Here is a 26,453-nt window from a genome sequence, read left to right as displayed (position 1 = left end):
CAGGTCACTTATCTGCCTCAGTTATTCTGCTATTGATTCCTTCTAGAGAATTTTTAATTTCATTTATTGTGTTGTTCATCATTGTTTGTTTGCTCTTTAGTTCTTCTAGGTCCATGTTAAACGTTTCTTGTATTTTCTCCATTCTATTTCCAAGATTTTGGATCATCTTTACTATCATTACTCTGAATTCTTTTTCAGGTAGACTGCCTATTTCCTCTTCATTTGTTTGGTCTGGTGGGTTTTTACCTTGCTCCTTCATCTGCTGTGTGTTTCTCTGTCTTCTCATTTTGCTTAACTTACTGTGTTTGGGGTCTCCTTTTTGCAGGCTGCAGGTTCGTAGTTCCCGTTGTTTTTGTTGTCTGCCCCCCGTGGGTAAGGTTGGTTCAGTGGGTTGTGTAGGCTTCCTGGGGGAGGGAATGGTGCCTGTGTTCTGGTGGATGAGGCTGGATCTTGTCTTTCTGGTGGGCAGGTCCACGTCTGGTGGTGTGTTTTGGGGTGTCTGTGACCTTATTATTATTTTAGGCAGCCTCTCTGCTAATGGGTCGGGTTGTGTTCCTCTCTTGCTAGTTGTTTGGCATAGGGTGTCCATCACTGTAGCTTGCTGGTTGTTGAGTGGAGCTGGGTCTTAGCATTGAGATGGAGATCTCTGGGAGAGCTTTCGCCGTTTGATATTACGTGGAGCCAGGAGGTCTCTAGTGGAGCAATGTCCTGAACTTGGCTCTCCCACCTCAGAGGCACAGGCCTGACACCTGGCCGGAGCACAAAGACCCTGTCGGCCACATGGCTCAGAAGAAAAGGGAGAGATTAATTAATTAATTAATTAATTAATTAATTAATTAAAGTTATTAAAATAAAAAATATTAAAAATAAAAAAATTTTAAAGTAATAAAAAGGAGGAAAAAGAAAGGAAGGAAAGGAAGGAAGAAGGAAGGAAGGAAGAAAGGAAGGAAAGGGCAACCAAACCAAAAAACAAATCCACCAGTCGTAACAAGCGCTAAAAAGTATACAAAAAAAAACCAGACAGAAACCTAGGCCAAATGGTAAAAGCAAAGCTATACAGACAAAATCACACAAAGAAGCATACACATACACACTCACAAAAAGAGAAAAAGGAAAAACATATATATATATATATATATATATATATATATATATATAAAAAGGAAGAGAACAACCAAATCAATAAACAAATCTACCAATGATAACAAGCTCTAAATGCTAAACCAAGATAAACATAAAACCAGAAACAAATTAGATGCAGAAAGCAAACCCCAAGTCTACTGTTGCTCCCAAAATCCACCGCCTCAATTTTGGGATGATTCATTGTCTGTTCAGTATTCCACAGATGCAGGTACATCAAGTTGATTGTGGAGATTTAATCCGCTGCTCCTGAGGCTGCTGGGAGAGATTTCCCTTTCTCTTGTTTGTTCGCACAGCTCCTGGGGGTCAGCTTTGGATCTGGCCCTGCCTCTGCGTGTAGGTTGCCTGAGGGCGTCTGTTCCCCGCTCAGACAGGACGGGGTTAAAGGAGCAGCTGATTAGGGGGCTCTGGCTCACCCAGGCTGTGGGGAGGGAGGGGTACGGATGCGGGGCAAGCCTGTGACAGCAGAGGCCAGCGTGACGTTGCACCAGCCTGAGGCGCCGTGCGTTCTCCCGCGGAAGTTGTCCCTGGATCACGGGACCCTGGCAGTGGCCGGCTGCACAGGCTCCCGGGAGGGGCGGTGTGGAGAGTGACCTGTGCTTGCACGCAGGCTTCTTGGTGGCGGCAGCAGCAGCCTTAGCGTCTCATGCCCGTCTCTGGTGTCCACGCTGATAGTGACGACTTGTGCCTGTCTCTGGAGCTCGTTTAGGCGGCGCTCTGAATCCCTTCTCCTCGGGCACCCCAAAACAATGGTCTCTTGTCTCTTAGGCAGGTCCAGACTTTTTCCCGGACTCCCTCCCGGCTAGCTGTGGTGCACTAGCCCCCTTCAGGCTGTGTTCACGCAGACAACCCCAGTCCTCTCCCTGGGATCTGACCTCCGAAGCTGGAGCCTCAGTATGGACCTTTTAACAATATTAAATCTTCCAGTCTATGAGCACAGAAGATCTTTCCATTTATTTCGGTCTTCTTCAGTTTCTTTTATCAGTGTCTGGTAGTTTTCGATGTACAGATCTTTCACCTCCTTGGTTAAATTTATTCCTAGGTATTTTATTCTTTTTGATGCAATTTTAAATGGGGTTTGTTTTCTTACAACTGCATTCTTAACCCTTGTGGGTATTCAGCCTTCCAGCTCTGTTCTTCCCTCTCCTTCACCCTCCTGATGGAATAGTTCCATTGTTTTCAGTTATCTCTTTTCTTTAGGACTCTCACCCTCTCTGTCTACTCAATTTTTTTTTTTGCTCATTTTCCTTCTAAAGTTTGGGGTTTTTTTTTTGTTTTTACTTCCACCGGACTGTGGCAGGGAGGAATAGCTAAAGCAGTGACATTTCAAATTAATTGTACTTGAGCCACACAAGTTATTGGGAACCCCCAGAGGCTGTAAAGTTTTACAGAGGCGGTTCATATACCAGCACTGCCACATTTCAGCTGTGTGACTTAGAACAAGGATGCTTTATTTTCTGAACTGTGAGTTTGCCTTTTGTAAAGTGGGAATAATGATAAGTGTACAAAGTTGTTCTGAGAAAATTAGAAATAATCGAGTGGTTTGGGGATTGACAGAGTCAGCTAGAGGAGGAAGAAGAGGTGTCTTCGTCCCTCTCTGCCTGTGTGTTACCACTTGATTCTCTTTGTAATTCTTGCTTCAGACCTACCGCTGCCTGCTCCCTCCCTCTCCATCTTCATGTCCTGCCAAACTCAACCCTGTGTGACTGCTCCAAGGAGCACAGGGTAAGAGAGTGTTCAGAAATGAATCTCAGCTGACAGCTCATGCTTTAGCCAGCTTTTAAAAGTGCTAGAGCCAGTTGGGAAAATGCAAGCTCCATTGACAATTCCTTCTGAATCCCAAAGACTAGAAACCTTGCCAGATATGCACTGAGGAAATCCTCTTCTCTGAGCATCTGAAATGTGCCTAGAAATTTACATCTTTGTCTGTGCCATGCAGATCGATCTTTCTAAATCCTTCCTCAAATATTGCTCTCAAGCTCCGTATAAGAACAGAAGACCTACTAAGATAGCCTGACCTGTGGCTAAATTTAGAAGCTGACCAGAGACGAGCAGCAAGAAAAGTGGATCCGATAGTTGCCCTCCTGCCAACATGCTCTCTCATCTGCCTGAACCCGAAGTGGAGAGTTTGAGGCCAGTGGACCTGGGTGGTGAGGGAGGTTGGAGGACTGTGGGAGGCCCTCACGTGACACTGAATTGGCCAAAGGGAGGTGCAGGGCAGCTGGATGGGGGAGGGAGAAGCCCCATTAGAACCCGTTGTTCCTCATGTGCAAAGCATGCTGGTAGTCCTCTCCAAACGTCCCCACATCCACAAGGCTTCTAGGGAATGTTGCTAGCAGCTGGGCAACCATCTTCATATTTGCCCCTGGTCCTATTTGCCTACAGCGGTCCTGGTTTATGCATGGGGTAGGCCTGGTGTAATTACTAATTGCCCCTACTGCCATGATCAAAAGCATCCTTGTTAAACAGTACATTAGGTGGTCACTTGATAGTACAGCACCCTTCAGGCTCCCCTTAATCAGCCTTCACCTCCATTCTGGTTCTCACCTCCTCTGTACTCACTCACTCTGCTACCATTTCACCTGATACGCGCTTTGTGCATGCACATGTCTTGACTTTCTTCCCCTAATCTAGTGACACCTCGAGCTGATGTCAGTGAGATGCCAGGGCAGTCTCAGAGCCCAGTGAATCGGATGCTGGAGACTCCCACCCCACCCCTTTATGGGAGGTTTTCTTCTTCTTAGCCATTCTTTACAACTAACTCAGAGCTGTTGCTTGCTTTTTGAGTGTGCATTTTTCCCTTTTGCTTCCCCCTTGGACACTATTAAAAACCCACCTGTTTGTTGGCAAGATGTATTTCACACCAGGCACATAGCACATGGCACCCTCCTCTTCATGAGAAATAATCCAAGTGTCCACCTAGAGAAGCACAAGTTCCACATAACCCACAGTAGCATGATCATCAGGGATGTTATACACAGTCACACAGGTTGTACACTGCACAACCCCAGGGGTACCATTCCCGTAGGCTACAATGTGAGGGGCATCCTCTAGAGTTGTACAGTGCAGTGGCCCTGATACTATGATAATAAAAATAATACATCTCATTGTTTATTAAGCTATGGACCAAGCACTATGTTGAATATTTTTATATGGAGGACCTCATTTAACCTTTCCATAACTCTCTGATGTCGTAATTAAATTTTTATCCTCACTTAAAGATGAGGCAGCTTGAGGCTTAGCTAGGTTAATTCACCCAGGTTCATGGAATCACTAGGTAATAAGGCTGGGATTTGAAGCCCAGCAGCCTGACCTCTGGAACACATGCTCTGAATCTTTATATTCCACTGCTTCCCATGTCGACATGCACCTGAGGTGCATTCTTCTATTTTTATTGGCTTGGCCAGACTGTTTCAGCAGAGTTGGCATCAAAGTATAATTCTCTGTACTGGTGACTACCCCCACCCCCTTCTGAAGATGAAATTCTTGGTCTAGTTGGTTGACCTTAAGCCATGAGGTTGGTGGGGAGTCTTGATGGAGTACTTCAGTGGACCTTTTTTGTTCATTGAGGGGCCTGTTGACTGTGCAGGGGAAGGAACATCAGTGTTCATTCATGATATCATAAGATAGAGCCTGGACTTTCAGACGCAGAGAAAAATTATTAGAGAACAGGAAAATGCTCTTTCCAGACATTCATGTCCCATTTGTTTATGCCCTAAAAGCAACGTGTTGTAAACAAAAGACCATTCAATGTGTGACTCTGGGAAATTGACCTCAAATCTCTGGGCTCCAGTTAGCTCATCTGAAAAATGGGAATTGTATGGCAGACTTTGCTGAATGTCATAGTGAGGATTAAGTGAGATTAAGTGAGGGATTCAGTGCAGTGCCTAGTATATCTTAGGCCTTCCACAAATGGTAGTTCTCTTTGGTACAGTGGAATCCTGATGGAGGATTCAGATGATGACCAGCACTTCAGCTTATCCACATATCACAATGTTGGGCTTTTAAGATCACCCACCAACTTTGGGCTAGTTATTTAGCTTTTCACTGCTCAGTTTTACTCATTTAGAATTATTATGCTCATGAGACTGAGTTTAAAAAAATACATGACCTTTTAATTCTTTTGAAAATTACTATCATAAAAAACTTATTGATAGTATTATAATCTGACTATGAATTTACTTATAGCTGCAGAGGTCTTTTGATCCAACTTGAATTGTGAGTATGTGGGTTATGCATCTCTTTGTTTTAAGGAGTAAATCTCCCAGTTCTTGCAAATATTCTTTTTTTACCTTTACCCAGAATACTCTCTTTCCTCCCTAGTACCTCTGTGTCACAAAGTGGCTGCCCTGCACCTTCCCTCACATCAGTGACTCTTGCTCATCCTTCAGGCCTGAATCAAGATGTCACATCCTTTCAGAAGCCCTTGAAAAATCACACCTCCCCTCAAATGACTGAGTCAGATGTCCCTTCTCTCAGCTCTATCACCCTGAAAATATTCTGCTTCAGCAGCTAGCACTCTGAATTGTTGTTGCCTGTTTTTCTTGTCTAGGTTATCAGCTGTTGGAGGTCAGAAAGCTTGTTCACCAGAGTTTCCCCCAGCATTTAGCACAGTACCTACAGCATTGAAGACGCTTGGTGAATGAATGAACTTATGAATGAATGGAGGGACAAAATAATGGGTGGAGAGAGGGAAGGAAGGAAGGAGAGAGGGAGGGAGGGAGGGAGGGAAGGAAAAAGAAAGGCATTATAGAACAAAGCCTGCTAATTGATGGCCTTTCTTCTTTAACTATTTAGAATCACAGCACTCTACAATGTCTTTTAGAACAAACTGTTTTCCCTGTAAGAACAGCTGTTTTACTTTATTGTCACATTGCCATGGACAAGCTGTGCTTGGATCTTTCTGGCCTTTGTAGAACTGCCCACCCCATGGCTCTCTGACCCAGTGCAGGGACTTGGACCACTCTAGTACATATTTGGATTCTAAAAACTTTTATTGAGATCAGCTGTAGAATGATTCCCAAGTTCATCTTCTTAGCACAGAAAAATTAGTAATGAGCTTCAGGTCAGTTGGTCACAAAGATTTTATGAAGTTTACAGTAGGGAGTGATTGGGTTTTGATGTGTGAACAAGGGCCAGATATTAACTCTTTATCACTCATTCCCTCATTAATTTATTCAACAAATCTTTGTCGAGTACCTGCAAAGTGCCAGGCACTAGGCATTAGGGATGCAGTAGAAAAATGTGAAATTGCTATGGTGGGATTGATTATCAAGTGAAAGAGACAGAGGACAAGCAAACAGATGTGTTATATGAAATTGCCAATTGTGAAAAGTGCTGTGATGGAAAACAGCAACAACAAGGTGCTGAGGTAGAGACAGAGAATGATAGGCTAGTCCCACCTTCTCTAGGGTGGCTGGTGATAAAGGGCAGAAGGAGGTGATTCTAGGTAGAAGGGAGAGGGAGGACAGAGCCCAGCATGCTTGTGGACAAAAGCACAGCATGTTGGGAGCAGAGTCAGCAAAGGGACAGCAAGGCTGAAGTGAGGTTGGACCTGCAGGAGCACCCCAGGTTATGACGTGTTCTGCAAGCCAGGGCAAGAGTTTGGATTTTCTCCTAAGCAGCGTAAGACATTTACAAGGCCCTCTGTGACCTGGCCTCTGCCCACCTTCTGAAATCCCCATCTCAAACCGAAGGCTCTAAAGACCCCCAACTGCTGTCATCATTTCCCTGCCCCGCCTCCCCATGACATCCACCTCCAACCACGCATGCTGAGCCCGTCTGGAGAGTGCCCCCCATCTCCCGTGTGCCACGTTACCTCAGCTCCTCCCCTTCCACCACTACCCGTGCACCGCCTTCAGCGTTGTGGGAATTCCCACCCCTGGTCCTTCCTCTTTTCTCGCTGTCACAGCTGCAGATACCCTGATGGCTTCCACCTCCATTACACTCTCTGTTATGAAACTCATACCTGCTCACAACAGCCATACAAGGCGGCTCTGAGTGCCAAACCCCAGGGGTCACCAGTTAGCCGACTACCTTGACACATGAACCCCCAGCTGGGAGGAACAGCCACCACGGGTGTCATAAGAGAGAGAGAGAAGGTGAGTAGGAAGATGTCAGGGCTGTAACCCCATGCTCAGCACAGAACTTGGCCCATTGCAAATAGGCAGACCTCGTTTTATGGTACTTCACTTTATTGCACTTTGCAGGTACTGTGGGTTTTTTTTTTTTTTTTTTACAAATTGAAGGTTTGTGGCAACTCTGCATTGAGCAAGTCTGTTGCTGCCATTTTTTCCAACAACATTTCCTCACTTTGTGTCACATTTTGGTAATTCTCGCAATATTTCAGTTTTTCTCTATTATATTTGTTATGGTGACCTGTGATCAGTGATCTTTGATGTCACTACTAGGACTTGCTGAAGGCTAAGGTGATGGTTAGCTTTTTTAGCAAGAAAGTATTTTTAAATTATGTACATTTTTTTAGACATGCTATTGCATAGTCAGTAGATTATAGTGTAAATATAACTTTTATATGCCTTGGAAAACCAAGCAATTCATGTGACTCGCTTTATTGCGATATTCCCTTTATGGCGGTGGTCTGGAACCAAACCCGCAGTGTCTCTGAGATGTGCTTGTATTGGTTGAATGAGTGAATGACTTTAAAGTTACAAAATGTCTCCATAGTATTATTTCTGCCTTTTTCCCTTGCAAGTCCCATTGGTAGTTTGAAGGTTGCTTTTTCTTTTTATAATTTAGAGCAATGTTAGATGAATTGATTTGCACTTCCTGTTCCTTTTAGCCAAAGCCTCTGTGTAGCACTTCCAGAACGCTATGCTGTCAGGCTCCCCATTTGTTCTTTGACTTGGTTGTCCACACACTATCCGACAATGATAGCCTGGCCCTAGTAAGGACGCAACACATTCTTTAATCCATGGAGAAAATCAACAACCTTAAAGGTTGAGCAGGTGAATATGAAGAGCGATTTTCTTCCCTCCATGGTTAGTGCGTCTCACCAAAAAAATGTAAAGCAACTTGGTTGCAGTCTTTAAGGAAAGACAGTTTCTACCCATTGCATTAAGTGACCCTTTTTAGACCATTACCCTGTGGCCAACCAACCTAGCTAAATAAAATATTTTATTTTAGATCTTCCTCACCCTCAAAATTAAAAACTTATTTTCCCCTGTTAGTTTTAGCACATTTACAGGCACACGTAGCCCATGGGACAGTGGGCAAGTTACCCAAGTTAACCCAGGGCTGTGATATTTGCTTTCTGAATTACAGGTGTGCTGAATTTCAGAGATGCTGGTGGTGTGACTTCCATACTTGGTATAGTTTTTTCTAAAATCTGTAATGAAATTGGAGAAAAATCTTTTGGAAATTAAAATAAGCTGAGTTGAGCTTCTCCAGCTGTTTTTCAGAACATTCCAGATCATATTCCAGGACAGAGGAAGGAGTCATAAATCCTAGGTGGGTGGGAGAAGTGATATTACTGAAAGCTGATAAAATCCTATAGTATGGGCTGGATTTGCTTTCTGATTACCCAGCCCCTGTGCTCTGGTTAGGATTTAAAACTCCAGGAGAAAAGCCATGCTAAGTGATTTTCAAAGCTGCTATTGACTCATTCCAAACCACTGGGCAAGTCACTTATTTACTTAGTTTAATTTTTCTAAAAGTTGTATTCAAAGTAAGGCTTCCCAACGCCCTTTGCCACCACTGGCAAAATAGTTTTTATGGTAGTTAACCATTATTTAAGACCAAGGGAAAAACACCTAACAAGCAGAAAGTATTTAGCAGTCCTGGCTTTCTGCTCTAAACTGTTACTTATTGCTACAGATTAAAGCCCTAAGGATTAGTGAAAATGAAAGAGGACACTGGAAGGTTTAGTCCAGGTCGGCTGCTCAATAATCATGATCTTCTCTGAGTCACCTAAGTCCTGATTTTCTAAGGAATTACTTTTTCTATGGGGAGTTAAGTATGTATTCTGCATAGATCTACACATCACAGATTAACCATTGTTTTGTTTTGTAACATTCAGGGCCTCATTTGGCTTTTTTTAATGAAGAAACAAAAACATTATTCTTTCAGGATGGTTCCCAGCATCCTCCAGGGGAAGAGAAACCCCCAGAACTGCTGAGTCAGAGCTGAGCTAGACACTGAGCTCAGCCAGGCTCCTGCACGGGTGGGAAGGGATCTGCTCCTCTGTGCTCATCTCACACTGTTTTCTATTCATATTTGTGCCCCAGAAAAATTATAAATGATTCCATACTCTAGATGTAGAGATTTGCTTCCAAGCAGCAGAAGTTTTGAATTAAATTTGCGAATGATAAGGAGCTACCAGGACACAACCACATACATAGCCCTACTACTTTCTGAAAGAACAAAGCATCTCACAAAAGACATGGTTATACCAGATGACCCAGCATTTCCACTCCTAAGGATATACCCGAAAGAATTGAAATCAGGTGTTCAAATTTGCATATGAATGTGCATAGCAGCACTCTTCATAATAGCCAAAAGATGGCAACAACCCAAATGTCCATTAACATTTGAATAAACAAAATGTGGTATATTCATACAATGGACTCTTCAGCCATGAAAAGGAACGTACTGATCCAAGGTGGCAAGACCTTGAAAGCATTATGCTAAATGAAAGAACCCAGACACAAAAGGCCACATACTGGATGATTCCATTTCTATGAAATACCCAGAACAGGCAAATCCATAGAGACAGAAAGCAGATTGGTGGTCGTCACAGACTGGGAGGAAGGGGAAATGGGGAGTGACTGCTTAATGGGTACAGGGTTCCCTTTTGGGGTGATGAAATGTTCTGGAACTAGATAGTGATGACGATTGCACAGCATGACCAGTGACAACACGCCCCTGAATTGTACACTTTAAAATGGTTAAAATGGTGAATTTTATGTTACGTGTATTTTGCTGCCAAAAAAAAAGGAAAGAAAGAAAGAAAAAGAAAGGCAAGAAGTATATCAGGAAAGACATTTCTGAGTCAAGCTGGATTCCAAACTCAAATGCCTTTGGGATGATTTGGGTAATAAAAGAGAAGGAGGCTTGTGAGAGACAAAAAAGAGGTGGGGTCTAAGGCCCTCCCTAAAAAGACTAGAAGGGAGACGTTTAAGAGACATTATGTGAACAACAATGGCAGCTCACGGTGGGTGGATAAGGCCCAGGGGCAACAGAGTCTGTAATCCCTGGTTAAAGGAAACCTAAGCTGTCCTTGACACAGGTTGCTTACAGTGACTTTCCTATGTAATCTGGAGTCTTGAAATGTTGGGTGACACAGGTGCTTCAGATAGGACAGGCTTTGGGAGAACTTTAACAACACAGATAACTAAGGTGAAACTTCTACAGTGGGGTTTTCTGTTGGTGAAAGCAAAAAAGATAAGAAATTGGTGGTCAGCACAGAGATCATCCTAGAATGAAACATACCACTTGCTCTATTTTCTCCACTTGGTTTATGGGAATAAAAAACATCTATCCCATTCACCTGACAAAGAGATGGATAACCAGGAATCAGTTCTTTAGGCTAAGTCCCAGTTTATTCATCTGAAAAATGGAAGTTATAGCAATGGCTAAATCTTGCTGCCTAGCTGTCTATATCTTTAACGTCCGTCTTTGCTACTAAAATACAGCTCCTCTCTGAGGGCAGGGCTTGTGCTATTTGTATCTGCTCCTGTTCATCCAGACCCATCACAGGGCCTGACACTTCTTAGGAACTTGGTGGATATTGGCCAAATGATCAAGGGGTGAGAGCAGTTCACCCTGGAGAAGAAAAGGCTATAGGGGCCACAGGAAATCTCTCCTCAAGTCCCTGAAGGGGGTTATTTGTGAGAAACAAGATTTGTTCTGTATGCTCCCTTGGAATCGACAAGTAGGACAAGAGGCTGGATTTGGCAAAGAGACAGGCTTTAGTTCCATGTTATAAGATGAAATGGGCCACCTGGACTGGGAATAACTTCCCTGACTCTAGAGGTATTTTGACACCATTTGGCCATAAGTTTTAAAGAGATTCAGTGTTTGTTTGAATGGGTGGAGTAGTCAGGCCTTAAGGTCCTTTCCAAACCTGAAATTCACTCATTCACACTTTCACTGCTTCACTCACACAGCCACTTATTGAATGCTGATCGCTGTGACAGGAACAGTGTTGTTGTTACCGAGTTCAAGTTCATGCTGCTCACTGCATGACAGGCCAGTTGAGAGACAAGGTGTTGGGGCAAGGAATAGCAATTTTATTCACAAAGCCAGCAGACGGAGAAGTTGGTGGACTAGTGTCCCAAAGTCAACCCTCTTACCAGAGTTAGAATTCAGGCTTCTTTTATACTTATACTTTAAAGGCCAGAGCCTTGAGAATAGACTGTCCTGTATATTTCAGGCTGTAGGCAACATTCTTTTACAAAAGGTGCAGAGCCAGCACGACTAAGCACAGGCAACAGAAAACAAGGGTTAGAGCTAAAGGAATAAATCCAATATGTGGTCAGCTTTGTTCTTCTATGTTACACTGTTAAGTAATGGGGGTAAAACAATGAATTCTCTAGTAATGCGTACCCTCAGAGATCTCGCAGTCTTAAAGAGTATATAGAAAGGAAAATAAATTATTATGGTAACAGGATATAAGAAACCATCTATTATCTTTCCATGTCACCACCTGTTTTGTCTGTCTTTAACAGTGCACCAAGACTTGTGGCAAAGGCTCCAGGTACCGCAAGGTGGTGTGTGTGGGTGAGGACAAAGGTGACGAGGTTCACGGCATGCACTGTGACGTGAGCACACGGCCTGTGGATCGCGAGAGCTGTGGCTTGCAGCCCTGCGAGTATGTCTGGATCACAGGAGAATGGTCAGAGGTACAGTCCTGGGGATTCTGGATCTGCCTTCAGGTCAGCGATGGCCTGAGGGCAACAGAGTGATGAGGGCAGGAATGTGGGAGACTCACACCCACCTGCCAGTTCTATCCCTGAGAACTGGGAGCCCTCAAACAAGTCCCTCGGCCTTCCTGGGCCAGAGTCCTACAGGTGCAGCGTGGGGGAGGTGCATAAGATGGTATCCACGCTCCTCTCAACTCTACGTTCTGTGATTCCCTTTAATGTCCTAAAGTATGATTAGAAGGGAATTCTTACAGACACTGCAAATTCATATGTTTCCTGTAGGTGCCTGAAGAAAGTTAAGTATGACACAAAAATGTCTTAGCATCAGGGGGGCAATAGGGAATGGTGGAGGCTGTGACTAACTAGCACATGATGTGTAAGGGGAACAGGCTCTTTTCCACTCCAACAGAGGCCATGCAGTGTAACCAAACCTGCTGTTTCAAGAGAGGACAAAACTTTGGACTTTTATGTGCTATCTCCTAATCTTAAAATGTAGACTCAAATTATTTATTTAAAACATTGTGTGGGTCGAACCAAACACTTTTGTGGGCCAGATGTGGGTTGCCCATTTAACAACCTCTGATCCTGAGGAATGAAATAGTTTTCCATAATATCCAAGGAATCTCAAGTGTCTGTTTTTCCTTATCTCCTCCTGTACACAATGCCTACCTAGACACTTTTTATTATTCATAAACCAGTAGTAACAGTCACATGATTATATTTTCAAACCTCATAATATTTTCAAATAATGAAAGACCTGTAACATCAACACTAGTTGTCATTTGCCCCAAAGAATTTAGAGATGTGAAAGGAAAGTATCTGGACTCATAGCAAAGGTGCTTGCTATTACTGGCGTCTCGTTAGAGTTCAACAGGGCAGCAATTTCATGTTTTGATGGGATGAATATTTGCATTTAGATGATGTGTTTGTTGGGTGTTGAATTGTTTCTGCGCTAAAACTGTTCCTAAAGCCTTTTCTGACTATGTCTCCCCATCCTTCACTCTACCCCAGTGAATTTGCCTTCCCCTCCTCACCTCCTGCGGGACATTAGGCACCGTCTGGAGACAGTTTTGGTTGTCACAGGCTGGGGAGGTAGGCTGCTACTGGCGTCTGGTGGGTAGAGAGCAGGGGTGCTGCTAAACCTCCTGCAGTGTACAGGACGGCTCACAACAGAGAGCTGAGCCCCAATGTCAGGGGTGCTGAGGGTGAGAAACTGCTCTGTACCAGCCCTACCTGTTCTTGGTGTGTTCTCAGAGAAAGGAGGGGAGGCGTGGTCTGGACCATTAGAAATAGATTTACTCTTGCCCATCCGGGAACATGGGAAGTCCAGATGAGTGTTCAAAATAGTCCTTGACTTTGGGTTTGATGCATAGGTTCCAACCCATTCAGATGCCAAGGCGGGTGGAGGGAGGTGGGTCCAGGGGGCTCCTCTCTTCTCTTCCATTCACCCTTCCTAGTGCCTTGAAAGGCATGGTCGGTCCCTAACTTCTGGTTCTCTGGGCTGCTGCACAAGGCCACACCCTGACTCTCAGGAAGGGAAAGCCTTCCTTTCTGGCCTCTCTCCCTCCTCAGGCCTCTGTCCCTTGGACCATTCACCTGTCTGCCTCCTGGGGGCCTCTTCTTCATGGTTTCTGGCTTGGTTCTCGGTCACTCATCTTAGCTGATTTTGGTGTGTTTTTATTACACTGAAAGAGTTTTGGTCTCTTTCTAAGACTTGCATAATGTTCCTCCTGTGGCTCTACTATAGCCTTAATATTAACCCCCAAAAGATGAGATAGGGAGAAAATTTTTTTAAAAAGCCTTCCATACATCTGCAAATTTTCAGGTGTACCCTGAGTTGAAAACTCTGCAAGCTATAGGCAAAGATTAGAGGGATGGAGACAGGACTTTGTACAGGTACCAGGATCATGGGAAGGGACTCTGCAAGGGGAGTGATGCCCAAGGAACTGGACCAGAATTCCCTCTAGAAAAGCTTCTAGTAAAATGCCAAAGCCACAGCAAGATTTGCCTTCCGTCTGGGGCCTCCATCACCTGCAGAGTTCTGTGTGCTCCATATTGGAGAAGAAGACTCCATCACCCCTGGCCCATGTGTGCATTTCCCTGGTTGGGCCCGACGTGTATCACTAACACACGAAGCCCACATTCTTATTGTTTCATTTTGCTTTATGGTTATTTTCAAGTTAGCAAAGTAATCTGCACTCGTGATGAAACATGCCCATGGCACCAGGGCATGGAGAGTCAACCATAAGACCTTCCCCTCCTCTCTTCCCTCCCCGGAGGTGAGAGCCTCTTACACTTCACAACTCTGGCCTGAAATGGATTAAGGGAGCCAGAGGCACTCGGCATTTTCAGGATGCTCTTAACAGCTACTGAAGGGTTCTTTTCAGAGCTGTGGAGGCCTCTGAATAAAACCTGACCATACCTGGGGCTCATTTCCATCTGTCAACACCTGTCTCCCACTGCGTCCCCCACGTAAATGGTCACTGGGCTGCTTTTGCTTGTGGTTGGTAAGGGGAAAGGGTCTTAGCACTTGCCTTCTCAGACGTACAGCCTTGTCTAAATTCGTCCACACTGAGGTCAGGGCGTGCAAGCACTGAGTTGGATACTCTAAAATGCCCACAGCTTGGACAGACAGCATTTATTAGCCATCTTTCCATGCGTGAAACACCTCAGACTAGCCCCGCTCTCCCCTGGCCTGGCATCAACTGCATCCTTGGGCATTTGAACAGTGGCAGCCAAAGAAGGAAGAAATGTACGCAGAGTATCTCCAGGTCTTAAGCCAGCTGGAAGGGGAGGCCCAAGGACGCTCTGCATGCCTGTGGCTGGGCCAGTTCCCCGCTCACTCGAGGACCGTGTCAAGGGGAGCCTTCCCCCTGGAAAAGTTAGAGGAGCGGCAAGCCACGTGGCTTAAAGCGACAGCTTAGGAGACACCAGGAAAAAGAGACACTGGTTTAATAGCAAGTGAGAACTGGTGGAAGCTATGGTCCCTCACCCCAGAAAAAGCAAAACACACCACATGCTGCATACTGTTTCCAGGGTTTATCTGCCCCCCCCCCCCACAAAGAACCTTTGATCTTGAGAATCCTGAAACTCTACCTTAATTTTATGTTGCATTTTCACAGGGAGTGGCCAATTATTTGGTGACTTTGCCCAAAAATATCATCAAAATAATTTGCTGGTTAATTCAGTTTTCTTTTAAAAGTATTATGTAAAATACTTAGCTGAAGAGGCTGAACATAATCTAAAATCTTATTAATAACCAGTTAGATGTCCCATCACAGAAGGAGCTGGGACACCAGTAAAATACCTTTTCTTTCTCCTTTTCTGTTTCATCTGGGTATTTTTAAATGCCGTATAATTATGGCAGAAGGTCTAAATGACTGCATGATTTAGAGAGAGCCAGGCTGGGGGGAGGGAAGCAGAAAGGTAACATTTAAGTCGCGATATATAGCCAGGGAGAGAGGAGAAAGAAGGAAATTAAGTAGAGGGCAGATGGGAAAGCAGACCATCAAGTAGGGAAGGAAAGTTGTCCCAGAGTCCTGGGAGAGCCTGGATTTCACACACAGGTGGTCTCTGGCGCTCTCTCCATCCCACTTGGTCGCTTCTCTGATGCGGTCATTGTAGGTTTGGAAAGGCGTGATTTCGCCGCCAGTACGTAGGGCTCTGGACGCTGTAAGTGGACCCGGTGACAGCTGGAGCACCTCCCCCAGCCCCTTCTCCCCGTGAAATCCAGAGCGGGGGCTTGAGGCACCCCCCCCGCCCGCAGCGGGGGCCAGAAGGTGTAGTGGCAGCCCTCGCTCCCAGAAGGCTCCCGTAGGGCTGCGCGTCCCCCGTGTGCTGGGGGCTGCTCCTCGCGGTCCGTAAGAAGCTAATAAAGTGAGAGCTCTCTGCCCCATTGTCCCGAGGTCAGTGTTCGCCGTGGAGGTCAGGGGCCTATTGTGGCTGTCCCCAGGCCCCGCTCCAACCTCTGCTCTCTGCCGCCTCTCTTCCCAGTGCTCGGTGACCTGTGGAAAGGGCTACAAACAAAGGCTTGTCTCCTGTAGCGAGATTTACACCGGCAAGGAGAATTATGAGTACAGCTATCAAACCACCATCAACTGCCCGGGCGCACAGCCACCCAGCGTCCAGCCCTGCTACCTGCGGGAGTGCCCTGTCTCGGCCACCTGGAGGGTTGGCAACTGGGGGAGCGTAAGTAGACGATTGAGTGATGAAATCGGAAAGCTTTTGGATCTCAAACCCCGACTTAAACACGTCCTGCCTGAGCTGTCCTTCCAGGAGAGCCCCGGGTGAGAAACCGGAGTTAGCATCTTGAAATGGGCTGAAGGGGAGAGGGGGGCTTCTCTGCTTGTTGGGCCCTTTGGCCTGGTGCTTAGAGGGGGGGACAGGGGCGGGGAGGCCAGACAGCCTCCGTCTGATTCCTGGTTCTGGTTCCCAATTGAACGACCTGGGATAAGGTGCCAAGCGTTCATGTCTGTTTCCTCCTCTGCAGAATGGGGTGGTTGTGAAGTTGAAATGTGTTCATGCATAAAAAAGCACGTGGGCTATAATGGCAACTTTTAAAGTTCCATATATTTTACCACAGTTTAAAATTAAACAGCACCCAGAACTCTTTGTTTGTCACTGAAAAAGGGTTACACATGTCTTCGTTGTTGTGGGTTCTGTGGCTAAGAATTCTGTAAGTGCTAGTCCTACATCGGGCATTCTTGGTTGCATTGGGGTTACAACGAGTAAGAATATCTGATCGGGCAGAACTGTGGGACCAGTTGAAAGTGGTTAAGGTTTAAATTCCGGCTCCACCATGACCTTGAACAAATTTCCTAACATTTGAGCCTCAGTCTCCCCTCTGTAAAAATAGAATAATGCTAGTACTATCTCATAGGGTTATTGTGAGGCTTAGATGAGGAAATTATATAATATATATATATTTCATACGTATGACTACATATGTAGGTATGGATGTATGTACGTATAGACATGTATATATAAGACTTAGCACAGGGCTTCCCTGGTGGCTCAGTGGTTAGGAATACGCCTGCCAGTGCAGGGGACACGGGTTCGAGCCCTGGTCTGGGGAGATCCCACATGCTGTGGAGCAACTAAGCCCGTGAGCCACAGCTACTGAGCCTGCGCTCTAGAGCCTGTGAGCCACAACTACTGAGCCCGTGAGCCACAACTACTGAGCTCACGAGCCACACCTACTGAAGTCCGTGCGCCTAGAACCCGTGCTCCACAACAAGAGAAGCCACCGCAATGAGAAGCCCGCGCACCGCAACGAAGAGTAGCCCCCGCTTGCCACAACTAGGGAAAGCCCCTGCACAGCAACAGAGACCCAACACAGCCAAAAATAAATAAGTAAAATAAATAAATTTATTAAAAAAAAAAAATCTTAGCACAGAGACTGGCCCATAGGAAGTGCCCTACATGTGTCAGCTATTTGTTTTCAGCAACACGGGGTTCCTGTGCAAGCCTCCAGGCTCTGAGTTCCACACCACGAGAAGCCCATATCTCCAGGTTCCGCAGCCACAACTCTGACCCTGCTCTGCTTTACAGTGCTCCGTGTCCTGTGGCGTCGGAGTGATGCACAGATCTGTGCAGTGTCTCACCAACGAGGACCAGCCCAGCCACTTATGCCCTGATGAGTTGAAGCCGGAAGAAAGAAAAACCTGCCACAATATCTATAACTGTAAGTTGGCCAACTGAAGCCATCCTTCTGGAGCTTGAAGAACAGGTTTCATGGTTGATGTGCTTGCCTGCCTTTTTCAGAAATACAGAATTTATTTTTAAGGAGCGGGCCCCCTTGCAGACAAACACGAGCGTGCATAATGTAACTCCTTCCGCCGGCGGCCACTGCACATCCTGGAGGATCACAGCCCGTTTTCGCGGTTTGTGTTTTCCAGGCGAGTTGCCCCAGAACTGCAAGGAAGTTAAAAGGCTGAAAGGTGCCGGTGAAGATGGGGAATATTTCCTGATCGTCACGGGAAAGCTCCTGAAGGTGCGCGTGGGAGCTCAGTCGTTACTTCTAGCCTGGTTGCAGAGCCAGCGGCCCTGGCCCTCATGGTCCCATTTCTCAGCCACCCCTCGCAGGTTATTTCTGGTCTGTCTTTCCAGGTCTTCTGTGCAGGGATGCACTCCGGCCACCCCAAGGAGTACATGACACTGGTCCACGGTGACTCTGAGAATTTTTCTGAGGTTTACGGGCACAGGTAGGAGAGCTCAGGCTTAGAAGAGCCCGGATGCCTGGAGATCCCTGGAAACACCTCCCCATCCTTACCGGGATGTTCTCTCTTGTAATGTAGGTTGCACAACCCAACCGAATGTCCCTACAACGGGAGCCGACGTGATGACTGTCAGTGTCGGAAAGACTACACAGCGGCTGGGTTTTCCAGCTTCCAGAAGATCAGAATAGACCTGACCACCATGCAGATCATCAGTAAGTTCCATGGGACGTCCTGGGGGATGTGTCCCTGGGTCTCCCATTCAGACAGCAGAAACATCCTGCACAGGGGCTGGGCCGAGGCCCGGAGGATGTGAAGAGGAACTTAGGGTCCAGTGATGACAGTCCCAGTCGAAGCTGCCAGAGGGTGGGCTTTTGCACCTTTTCACCACTGCTGTCCCCGCAGTGCCTGGGAAGTGAGCACAGGGGCGGTGCTCCTTCAGATTTGTGACGAATGAATGAATGGAGGAGATGGAGGCACATTAAAGGGCACCATCACAGTGGGGGAGTCAGGGCAGCAGCCCCCAAAATATGACATTGAAATTGAGACCTTAAGGCCAAATGGGAGTGAGCCAGGTGGGCAAAGCAAGCATGGTAGCAGAATTTTTTTTTTAAGATTTATTTATTATTTATTTATTTTATCTTTTTTGGCTGCGTCTGGTCTTAGTAGCGGCACGCATGCTCTTCATTGTGGTGCACGGGCTTCTCTCTAGTTGTGGCTTGCAGTTTTTCTCTTCTCTAGTTGTGGCGTACAGGCTCCAGGGCATGTGGGCTCTGTAGTTTGCAGCACATGGGCTCTAGTTGAGGCGTGTGAGCTCAGTAGTTGGGGTGTGCGGGCTTAGTTGCCCCACGGCATGTGGGATCTTAGTTCCCTGACCAGGGATCGAACCCGCGTCCTCTGCATTGTAAGGCAGATTCTTTACCACTAGACCACCAGGGAAGTCCTGGTAGCAGAGCTTTCGAAGGGAGAAGAAGTTTTAAGGTAGCAGATGCAAACTCCAAAGCTATGATACTCATGTAGCAACATTCAACCCACCCTGGGCTTCCACCAGCAGTGTACATACGCACACGCACACACACACGCACACAGGCGTAAAACTAATTTTCTCTGATTGTCGATTTACAGAAGAAGAATGGAGGACAGAATTACCTTTTTTTAAACTAGCCTGAGCGTGGACTGATTTCATACTCCAGCCAACACTGCATTTTTGTTAAGGACATTAATCATAGGAGTGGTTAGAGACAGCTAAAATATCCAAACACGTTCCCTCGAATAGAGGAAAAACAGAAATAATGAATAATTAATTTTTCTTCATTAACATGTTCCCATAACCTTGCCTTGCTTTCCTCTGCAGGTAGATTAAATCTGATTTGTACCAAGATATTTTTAATTGCCTTCAGCCAGACTGATGAGGGCTAAGGGCAGAATCTGCAGTTTCCCACTTAGAATCTAACACCCCGGCTAAGACCCAGGGCTTCTGCGTGCTGAAGCGGGCAGGGCTCCTGCCCTTGGAGGTTGGGGGACTCAGATTTCCCTCCCACGAACCTGCAGAAAGATTAAGGCCTTCTCTTGCTCTTCCTGAAAGACAAAGCAGAAAGGTTTAAAAAGCTGCCTCTGGTCTCTAGTTCCCATCAGATTTTGTAGGATTCTCAATCTGCCACCTCCTGATCCGCCTTCCCCATTCTCAGAGCTGTTCTCAGGAGCTGCAAGAGGCTTAAAAACGCAAGCACTGTTTTTATTGGCTTTTTTAAAAAACTTTTTAAAAAAGTTAGCCCCAAACTTAAGAAACTGCCATTAATACTTTCAAGGTGTGGGTTCTAATTGCTCCCCATTTTGGCGATAATAGTGCCTGGGCCTCGGGAGGACAGATGAGCCTCGGGGAATAACTGCCAAGTAGCTGGAAATGCTTTGCTGGCTTATTCCCCGCCCCGTCCTGCGGTCCTGCAGCCTCGGACGCTGCTTCTACTGGAGATTCACAATCATCCAATTACACTACGTTTAAGCGAGGTGATTCACATATTTATTTATATAGGAATCAATTCCAAAGTCATCTTAAGCCCCCTTTTTTGGCTTCCATACTGTGAGGAGACAGAAAGTGCTGGTAAAACACAGAGAAGGAAGCTCTCGGACCCACAGATATAGTGAGGGGAAAGCAAGTGTACATCTGGATCCGTTTGCTCACTAATCATACTTTGGATTGTTTTCTTTTTTCCTCTCCCATTTCCTCTTGCGATTTCTCTAACTCTTCTTCCCTTCTGTCTCCTTGTTAATATCCTGTCCCTTCTCTTTCTCTTTCTCATACTCTCACCTCTCCGCTCCCTATAACCCTGTCTCCAAAACCCCACAGCCACTGACTTACAGTTTGCCAGGACACGCGAAGGACATCCCGTCCCTTTTGCCACCGCCGGGGACTGCTACAGCGCCGCCAAGTGCCCACAGGTACGAGTCGGGAGCTCTCCACCCCTCACCCAGGGATTCACATCCCCCCACCCCCGTGACTGCGTCTGGTTCTGCAGATGTAATTAGAACAGCGGCTCTGGAAGGCACTTTGGCCACCTGTATCATGGGCCTCACAGATGCTCACAGCCCCTAACCCAGTCACTCCGCTCCTAGGAGTGTTTCCTAAGGAAATGATCACAGCCAGGGGCCAAACTTCCGCATTCAGCAAAATGCATCTGTGATCATGGTAAACGTTTAGAAACCAATTAGATATCACATGGCAAGGGTTTGGTTAAACACAGGACGATGTTAAAACAGTGAATATTATGCAGTGACATGTGGGTAAATGTTTAATAACTGGCTCTCCAAGGGAAGAGGGGGGGAAAAAGCAATGCTTTGCAGCATTTGCCCATTTCTGTGGTGTAAATTTTCTCCCTGACTGGTTACAAGTCATCAATATCATGTCACGAAATGGAGGGTTTGGGGAGAGTTGCACACAGTTGTCTCTCAAAAGCCAGTGCAAGTGGGTTCCAACACCCCGACAGTCAGCCATTAAAGATTCTGAATATTGCATGAGACAGAAAAACTGTCACTCCTGTTTCAGATGTGTGAATGTGCCATGTTCAGACCAAGAGGTGCAGAGTTATCTCCTGAATTCGCTTTCCCCCAGAGCAGCTGCACGGCAGTCTTACCCGTTCTACAGTTGCACACGTTTTTGCCTCTGTAGAGGTGTGGCAGGTTTTGACTTGCCTTTCGGAACAGGCTGTGATAATCCTCCTGGGCTCATTTTGCAAAGCAGGCATCAGTCTTTGCCAGAAGCTTCTGCAAGGAGAAGGTAGGACAGACATAATGAATTAGGTGATTCTGGACAGGAGAACGTGGCCCCAGTCTTTCCGTTGATTTACATGAGGTCTTCACAAAGCTGTTGTCAGACTCTGTGACAAGAGTTTTCCTTGTTCCTGTGGGCCTTCACGGATTCTAGGAATTGGGACTGGGTGATACTCAGAATCCCAGGCACTGTCTCCCCAGGGTGCGTTTACACACAGCCACAGAGACCATCCTAAGACAAACACATCTGAATTTTCTTTTAACAACGTGTTTTCTCAGCCCCAAGCTTTAGAAAGTATTGCTAAACATTTTAGAGAAGTGAAAAGGAAGCACTCAGGGGAGAAAGAAAATAAACAAAGGACAGAATGTTAAAAGGGGCCTTTTCTCCATTACCCAGGAATTGAAAACTTTTGAAGTGCAGTTTCTTTAGAGCACTGGATGACTTCAAACACCCCATTCGTATGGGTTGCATTTAACAGCTTATATAGATTGGCCAGTCCTGCCTTTTTCAAATGCCTCAGGATTTTCTTGTTTCGATATGTGCATCTTTGGGGAAACTTAAGTAAATGAGAGGTAATTTGCATTCAGTTATTTTAATAATTCAGAGACAAATGAACCGATTGATTTGCTAAATCCTGGCCCTAAAGCAGTTGCTAAGTGAGAAAACCAAAGCCAGTGAAAGGTTAAGTTGTATTTTTTCCAGCCCATTCTTCAAACCATATCGGATACTTCTAGAATTCACTTCCTCAGAAGTATATTAAGCACCAACTATATTGATGAAAGATGGGAGTTTTTCAAATCACTTTTCCAGGGAAAAGTCTGTAGAAAGCATGACTATGCAAGCTATTTTGGAGCCCTGCTTGTCCTTTGGTCTATGACTGCAGAGAAATGAAAGCAGAGGGATGCTGTGTTTGACAATCTGCTGCTTCTTCCTCCACATCCATTGCTGTTGCTTGGGGGAGGTCCCCAAGAGCTGTCAACTCAAGATGCAGCCAGAATGTATTTTGTTATCCTGATCACGGTGGATGCAGCATTATCATTACTGATGCTGGTGTTAATAGCGTTTATTGAGCGTTTACTACACTTGAGACACTGTGCTCAGCATTGGTAAATCAGCGTAGCATTTAATCATCCACAGCATACTATGAGATTGCCCCCTTTTGACAGATGAGGAAACTGAGGTGTAGAGAGATCGGGTAACTTACCCAAACCCACACTAGTGCTCAGTAGAGGCCGGATTTGATCCCAAGTGTGTCTGAGTTCAAATCCATGATGGTGGACACGCCTGGCTGATCCTGTTTCCAGACAAGACTTTTGCAGCATTCACCCTTGTCCGACAGAGAACAAAACCTCCGTTTGTCAGAGGTGTTATACACCTTTCGCTAACTTTTCTGGATCATCTAGTGTATGCCTGTCTTAATTACCTTTACTCTTTTAAATCAGCAACAGAGATAGTAGCTAAAACTCTCATGCCCTTTAGACCCTGAGGATAAGGCCTTTAGGGGTAGAGATATCCCAGACTGGAGCTAGAAAGGACGGTAGGTCTTGACTCCTCTGGTGACACTCAACTTTTAGAGTGCTAATTATCAACTAGGACATTTGGCTGAAAATGCAAATCCCTGAACCTGAAAAAGCCAGGAAGAGAATAAGGACAAAAACTCTTGCTTATCACTCGCTCTGAAAGGGCAGATCTAGCTAGCAAGTAGTCTGCTCGGCTACGTGCTCAGTCACTGGACAGCCAGATCAGCCAGGGGCATCCTCAGGCTAGAAGCCTGGACCTTCTAAGGACTTTGACGTCAAAGCAGATCAAGTCTCCCTTCTTCGATGCAGGCAGAACAGGCCGTCTTTGTGGGAAACAGGATAGGGAAGGAGAGACGGGGGCATCCTTGGCAACAGCGAGGTCTGGGCATTTGTGATTGGTGTGGACGCCCTCCTCAGGGCAGGAATGATAGTAAGATAAGAACGTGGCCAGGTGGGCTAACACAGCATGTAGAAGCCCGTGTCTGAGGAGGCTGGGCAAGGAGGCAGAGCCTGCGGTGTAGCCACGGTCATGGATACCTGCGTACTGAAGCCACTCAACATAACAACCACTAACATCTGTGTAGTACTGTCATGGAACAAGTTCCAAAAATATTTTTAAAATATCACCTACTCTCTGCCAGGTAATAAGCTAGGTATGTTATACCTTCTACTCTTATTCACAGATTATGTCTTATTAACCCATTTTACAGATGGGCTTAGGAGAGGTAAGCCACTTGCCTGAGGTCACACTAAAGGTAGAAGAATCAGGATTCTAGGATAATTTCATCCCCCAGACCACAGCATGATTGATGTTTGGGGCTGGATAATTCTCTGTTGTGGGAGATCATGCTGTGCATTGTAGGATATTTAGCAATATCTCTGGGCCTGTCTGCACCAGCTGCTAGTGGCACACACACACAAACACACACACACACACACTAGCTGTGACGTGACGACCAAAAATGTCTTCAGAGACTGCCAGATTTCTCCTGGGAGCAAAGTTGTCCTCTGATAAGATCCACTGATTTAGACCAAACTAAATCCTCCCATCACCTCTGTGAATAGGAATCCTGTTTGTCCCCAGGGTACAGATGTGGAATTTAAGGCTCCTAAAGAGTTCATAAACTCTGTTTAGCAAGTATTTATGGAACCGTCATGGAGAGGAAACCTCCAAGTTGCACCTAATCCTGGAAGTCTTCGTGGAAGAGCTAGGATGTAATATTTAGTTAAGACTCTAAATATCAAGTGCCTAGTCACATGTTACAAACCATAACTGGTATAAATAAAGCAATACCAAGTCCCTCCCCTCAATAAGCTTACTGTTATATTAGAAAAAACTAACACAAAACAATTAGAAAATGCAGGACTGGTATCAATATTTTTGAGTATCTACAAGGTACCAGGCATTCACTCCACGGCTCATTTCATTTAGTCCCTCACTACACTACTCTGAGGGAGGCGCTCGTATTACCTTCCATTTTACAGATGGACAGACTGAGGTTCTTACAGGGTAATAATCTGTTCAGGTGAAAAAGCTGAATTTATGCTTAGGTCTGATTGGATGTGAGTCTCCACCTTGCTGCTCTCCTTGATTAAAGACCGTTTTGACAAAGAACCGGATGGTAAGGCTCAGAGAGGAAGCCTTCACCCACGTCTGCGGAGAAAGAACATTTTTAACTCCGAAACTGTTCATGGTGGAGTAGGAAACCTCAAGAATCTATTTTAGATGCCTTTGTGGAGTCATTTTTGCAAGAGAGAAAGACACAGAGACAAATGGAGAAAGCAAGAGAGATTCTCTGCTGCAGCGTCTCCTTGGAAATAAAAATGGAAACACCCGAGGCCACGTTTGTAAAGGAATCCCAGAGCGGGGCTGGGAGGTCTAGGTTCCCTGGGCCTGGTAGCGGTGGCGGGTCCTCTGCGGTCCAGAGCGGGCCGCGCGCGCCCTCTGCTGGCAGCTCCAGAGAACGCGCCTCTGCTTTGAAGTCCCGCCCCGCTGTGCTTAGGACGCGGCGTGCTCAGCGCCGCGGGGAGCTGAAGCCCAAGGAAGCTTTGGCAGCGAGATCTTGTTAGAAAAATTACACTGTGGCATTTTGTTCCTGAAGGAATCTGATAATTGTGAGCAACATCAGGATTGCTGAGTTAGGGACGCAGAATAGCGGTAGTTGAGAGCGAGGACTTTGAAGTCAGGAAAATGTGAGTTGGGTTCTCAGTGTCTCCTGGAGAAGTTAATCACCTGCGCCGGGCCTCGCTGTCCCCCTCTGTAAAGAAAATCCCCTTCTGAGAGCTCTTGCGAGGATGGATGAGATGATGCATGTAAAGTGCCGGGTTCACAACTCCCCTCTCCCCCCCCACAAAAGAACCCTCAATCATTAGTAGCTATCATAATTAATTAATATCTTTCTCCAAGTTCCCTTTTATTGTGTGGCCTTTGCTCGGGACGTCACGTGGACTAAAAATCCTTTTCGTTGGCCATTTATTCCAGGGTCGTTTCAGCATCAACCTTTACGGAACCGGCCTGTCTCTGACTGAATCAGCCAGATGGATCTCCCAAGGGAATTATGCCGTCTCTGACATTAAGAAGTCGCCGGTAAGGTTACCGATGGGTTGGGGGATGGGTTTTGTCTTCCTTCCTCCCTCCCTCTGAGGCGGTGGTGCTAAAAGGGGTGTGCTTTTCCACTTCCTCAAACCATTTTACAAAGTGTCAGCAAGAAAATTTAGGACATAAATCAAAGGTTGAAGCGTGTACAGGTGCGTGGAGCAGAGAGTCTTGCTTCCCTTCTGGTGAATTCTTCCTGGAGATGTGAACCTGTGAACCATTTGGAGCAATTAGGAGGATGCCTAACCAGGAAGCTGAAAGTAGCCAGCAGCCTCTAAGGGAGTGTGTGGCCCAGACACCTTGCAATTAATTAGTCAACATGCAATTCACCTATGTGAGCTTAGGCAAAGTGATGTCAGTGTGTTTCAGAAGAATTGAAATACAAACAGGGCTGGAAAAAGGGGTAATGCATGAGGAGGGTTTCTGGAGAATTAAGAGAAACACAGGCTCTCCAAGTCAGCTTTTCAGGCTCTAAATAAAATCTTGCTGCTCAAGGTGGGATCGATGCCCCCTAGAGCACCCGCATTGCCTGGGAGCTTGCTGACAACACAGTTTCTGGGGCCCCAGAGCTTCTGAGCAGGACCTGCAGCTGAACAAGGCCCCAGATGGTTCCTGAGCACAGTACAGCTTGCGACACTCTGATCTGCGTACCGTTTCTTAGTGTGGGTGTATGTTAGAGTCACTTGGGAAGGTTTAAAATGCATGTGCCCGGGCCCTACCCAGATTCACGGAAGGGGAATCTCTGGGGAATTTGAAATTCCCCAGGTGACTCTAATGCATAAGCGGGGGGCAGAAAGCACTGCCCTTCCCAGCCTAGAAGTTGCCATGATGTGG

General features: G+C 46.1%; 1 protein-coding gene across 2 annotated transcripts in view; it reads left to right on the top strand.

The window, feature by feature from the left end:
• ADAMTS9 (ADAM metallopeptidase with thrombospondin type 1 motif 9) overlaps nt 1-26,453 on the top strand; it is a 169,695-nt gene that overhangs the window by 129,933 nt on the left and 13,309 nt on the right. For both annotated transcript variants that reach the window (XM_036868421.1, XM_036868422.1), the window contains 8 exons: nt 11,826-11,999; nt 16,014-16,208; nt 17,571-17,703; nt 17,918-18,012; nt 18,129-18,223; nt 18,317-18,450; nt 20,583-20,674; nt 25,506-25,610. In XM_036868421.1, the coding sequence (XP_036724316.1) occupies nt 11,826-11,999; nt 16,014-16,208; nt 17,571-17,703; nt 17,918-18,012; nt 18,129-18,223; nt 18,317-18,450; nt 20,583-20,674; nt 25,506-25,610 (1,023 nt within the window). The remainder of the gene's footprint in view (nt 1-11,825; nt 12,000-16,013; nt 16,209-17,570; nt 17,704-17,917; nt 18,013-18,128; nt 18,224-18,316; nt 18,451-20,582; nt 20,675-25,505; nt 25,611-26,453) is intronic.

The sequence above is a fragment of the Balaenoptera musculus genome, chromosome 11, assembly GCF_009873245.2.
Source record: "Balaenoptera musculus isolate JJ_BM4_2016_0621 chromosome 11, mBalMus1.pri.v3, whole genome shotgun sequence".
In the NCBI taxonomy this organism is placed as follows: domain Eukaryota; kingdom Metazoa; phylum Chordata; class Mammalia; order Artiodactyla; family Balaenopteridae; genus Balaenoptera; species Balaenoptera musculus.
Note: the sequence above shows the minus strand (reverse complement) of the source record. Positions and strands in the feature narration are given on the sequence as shown.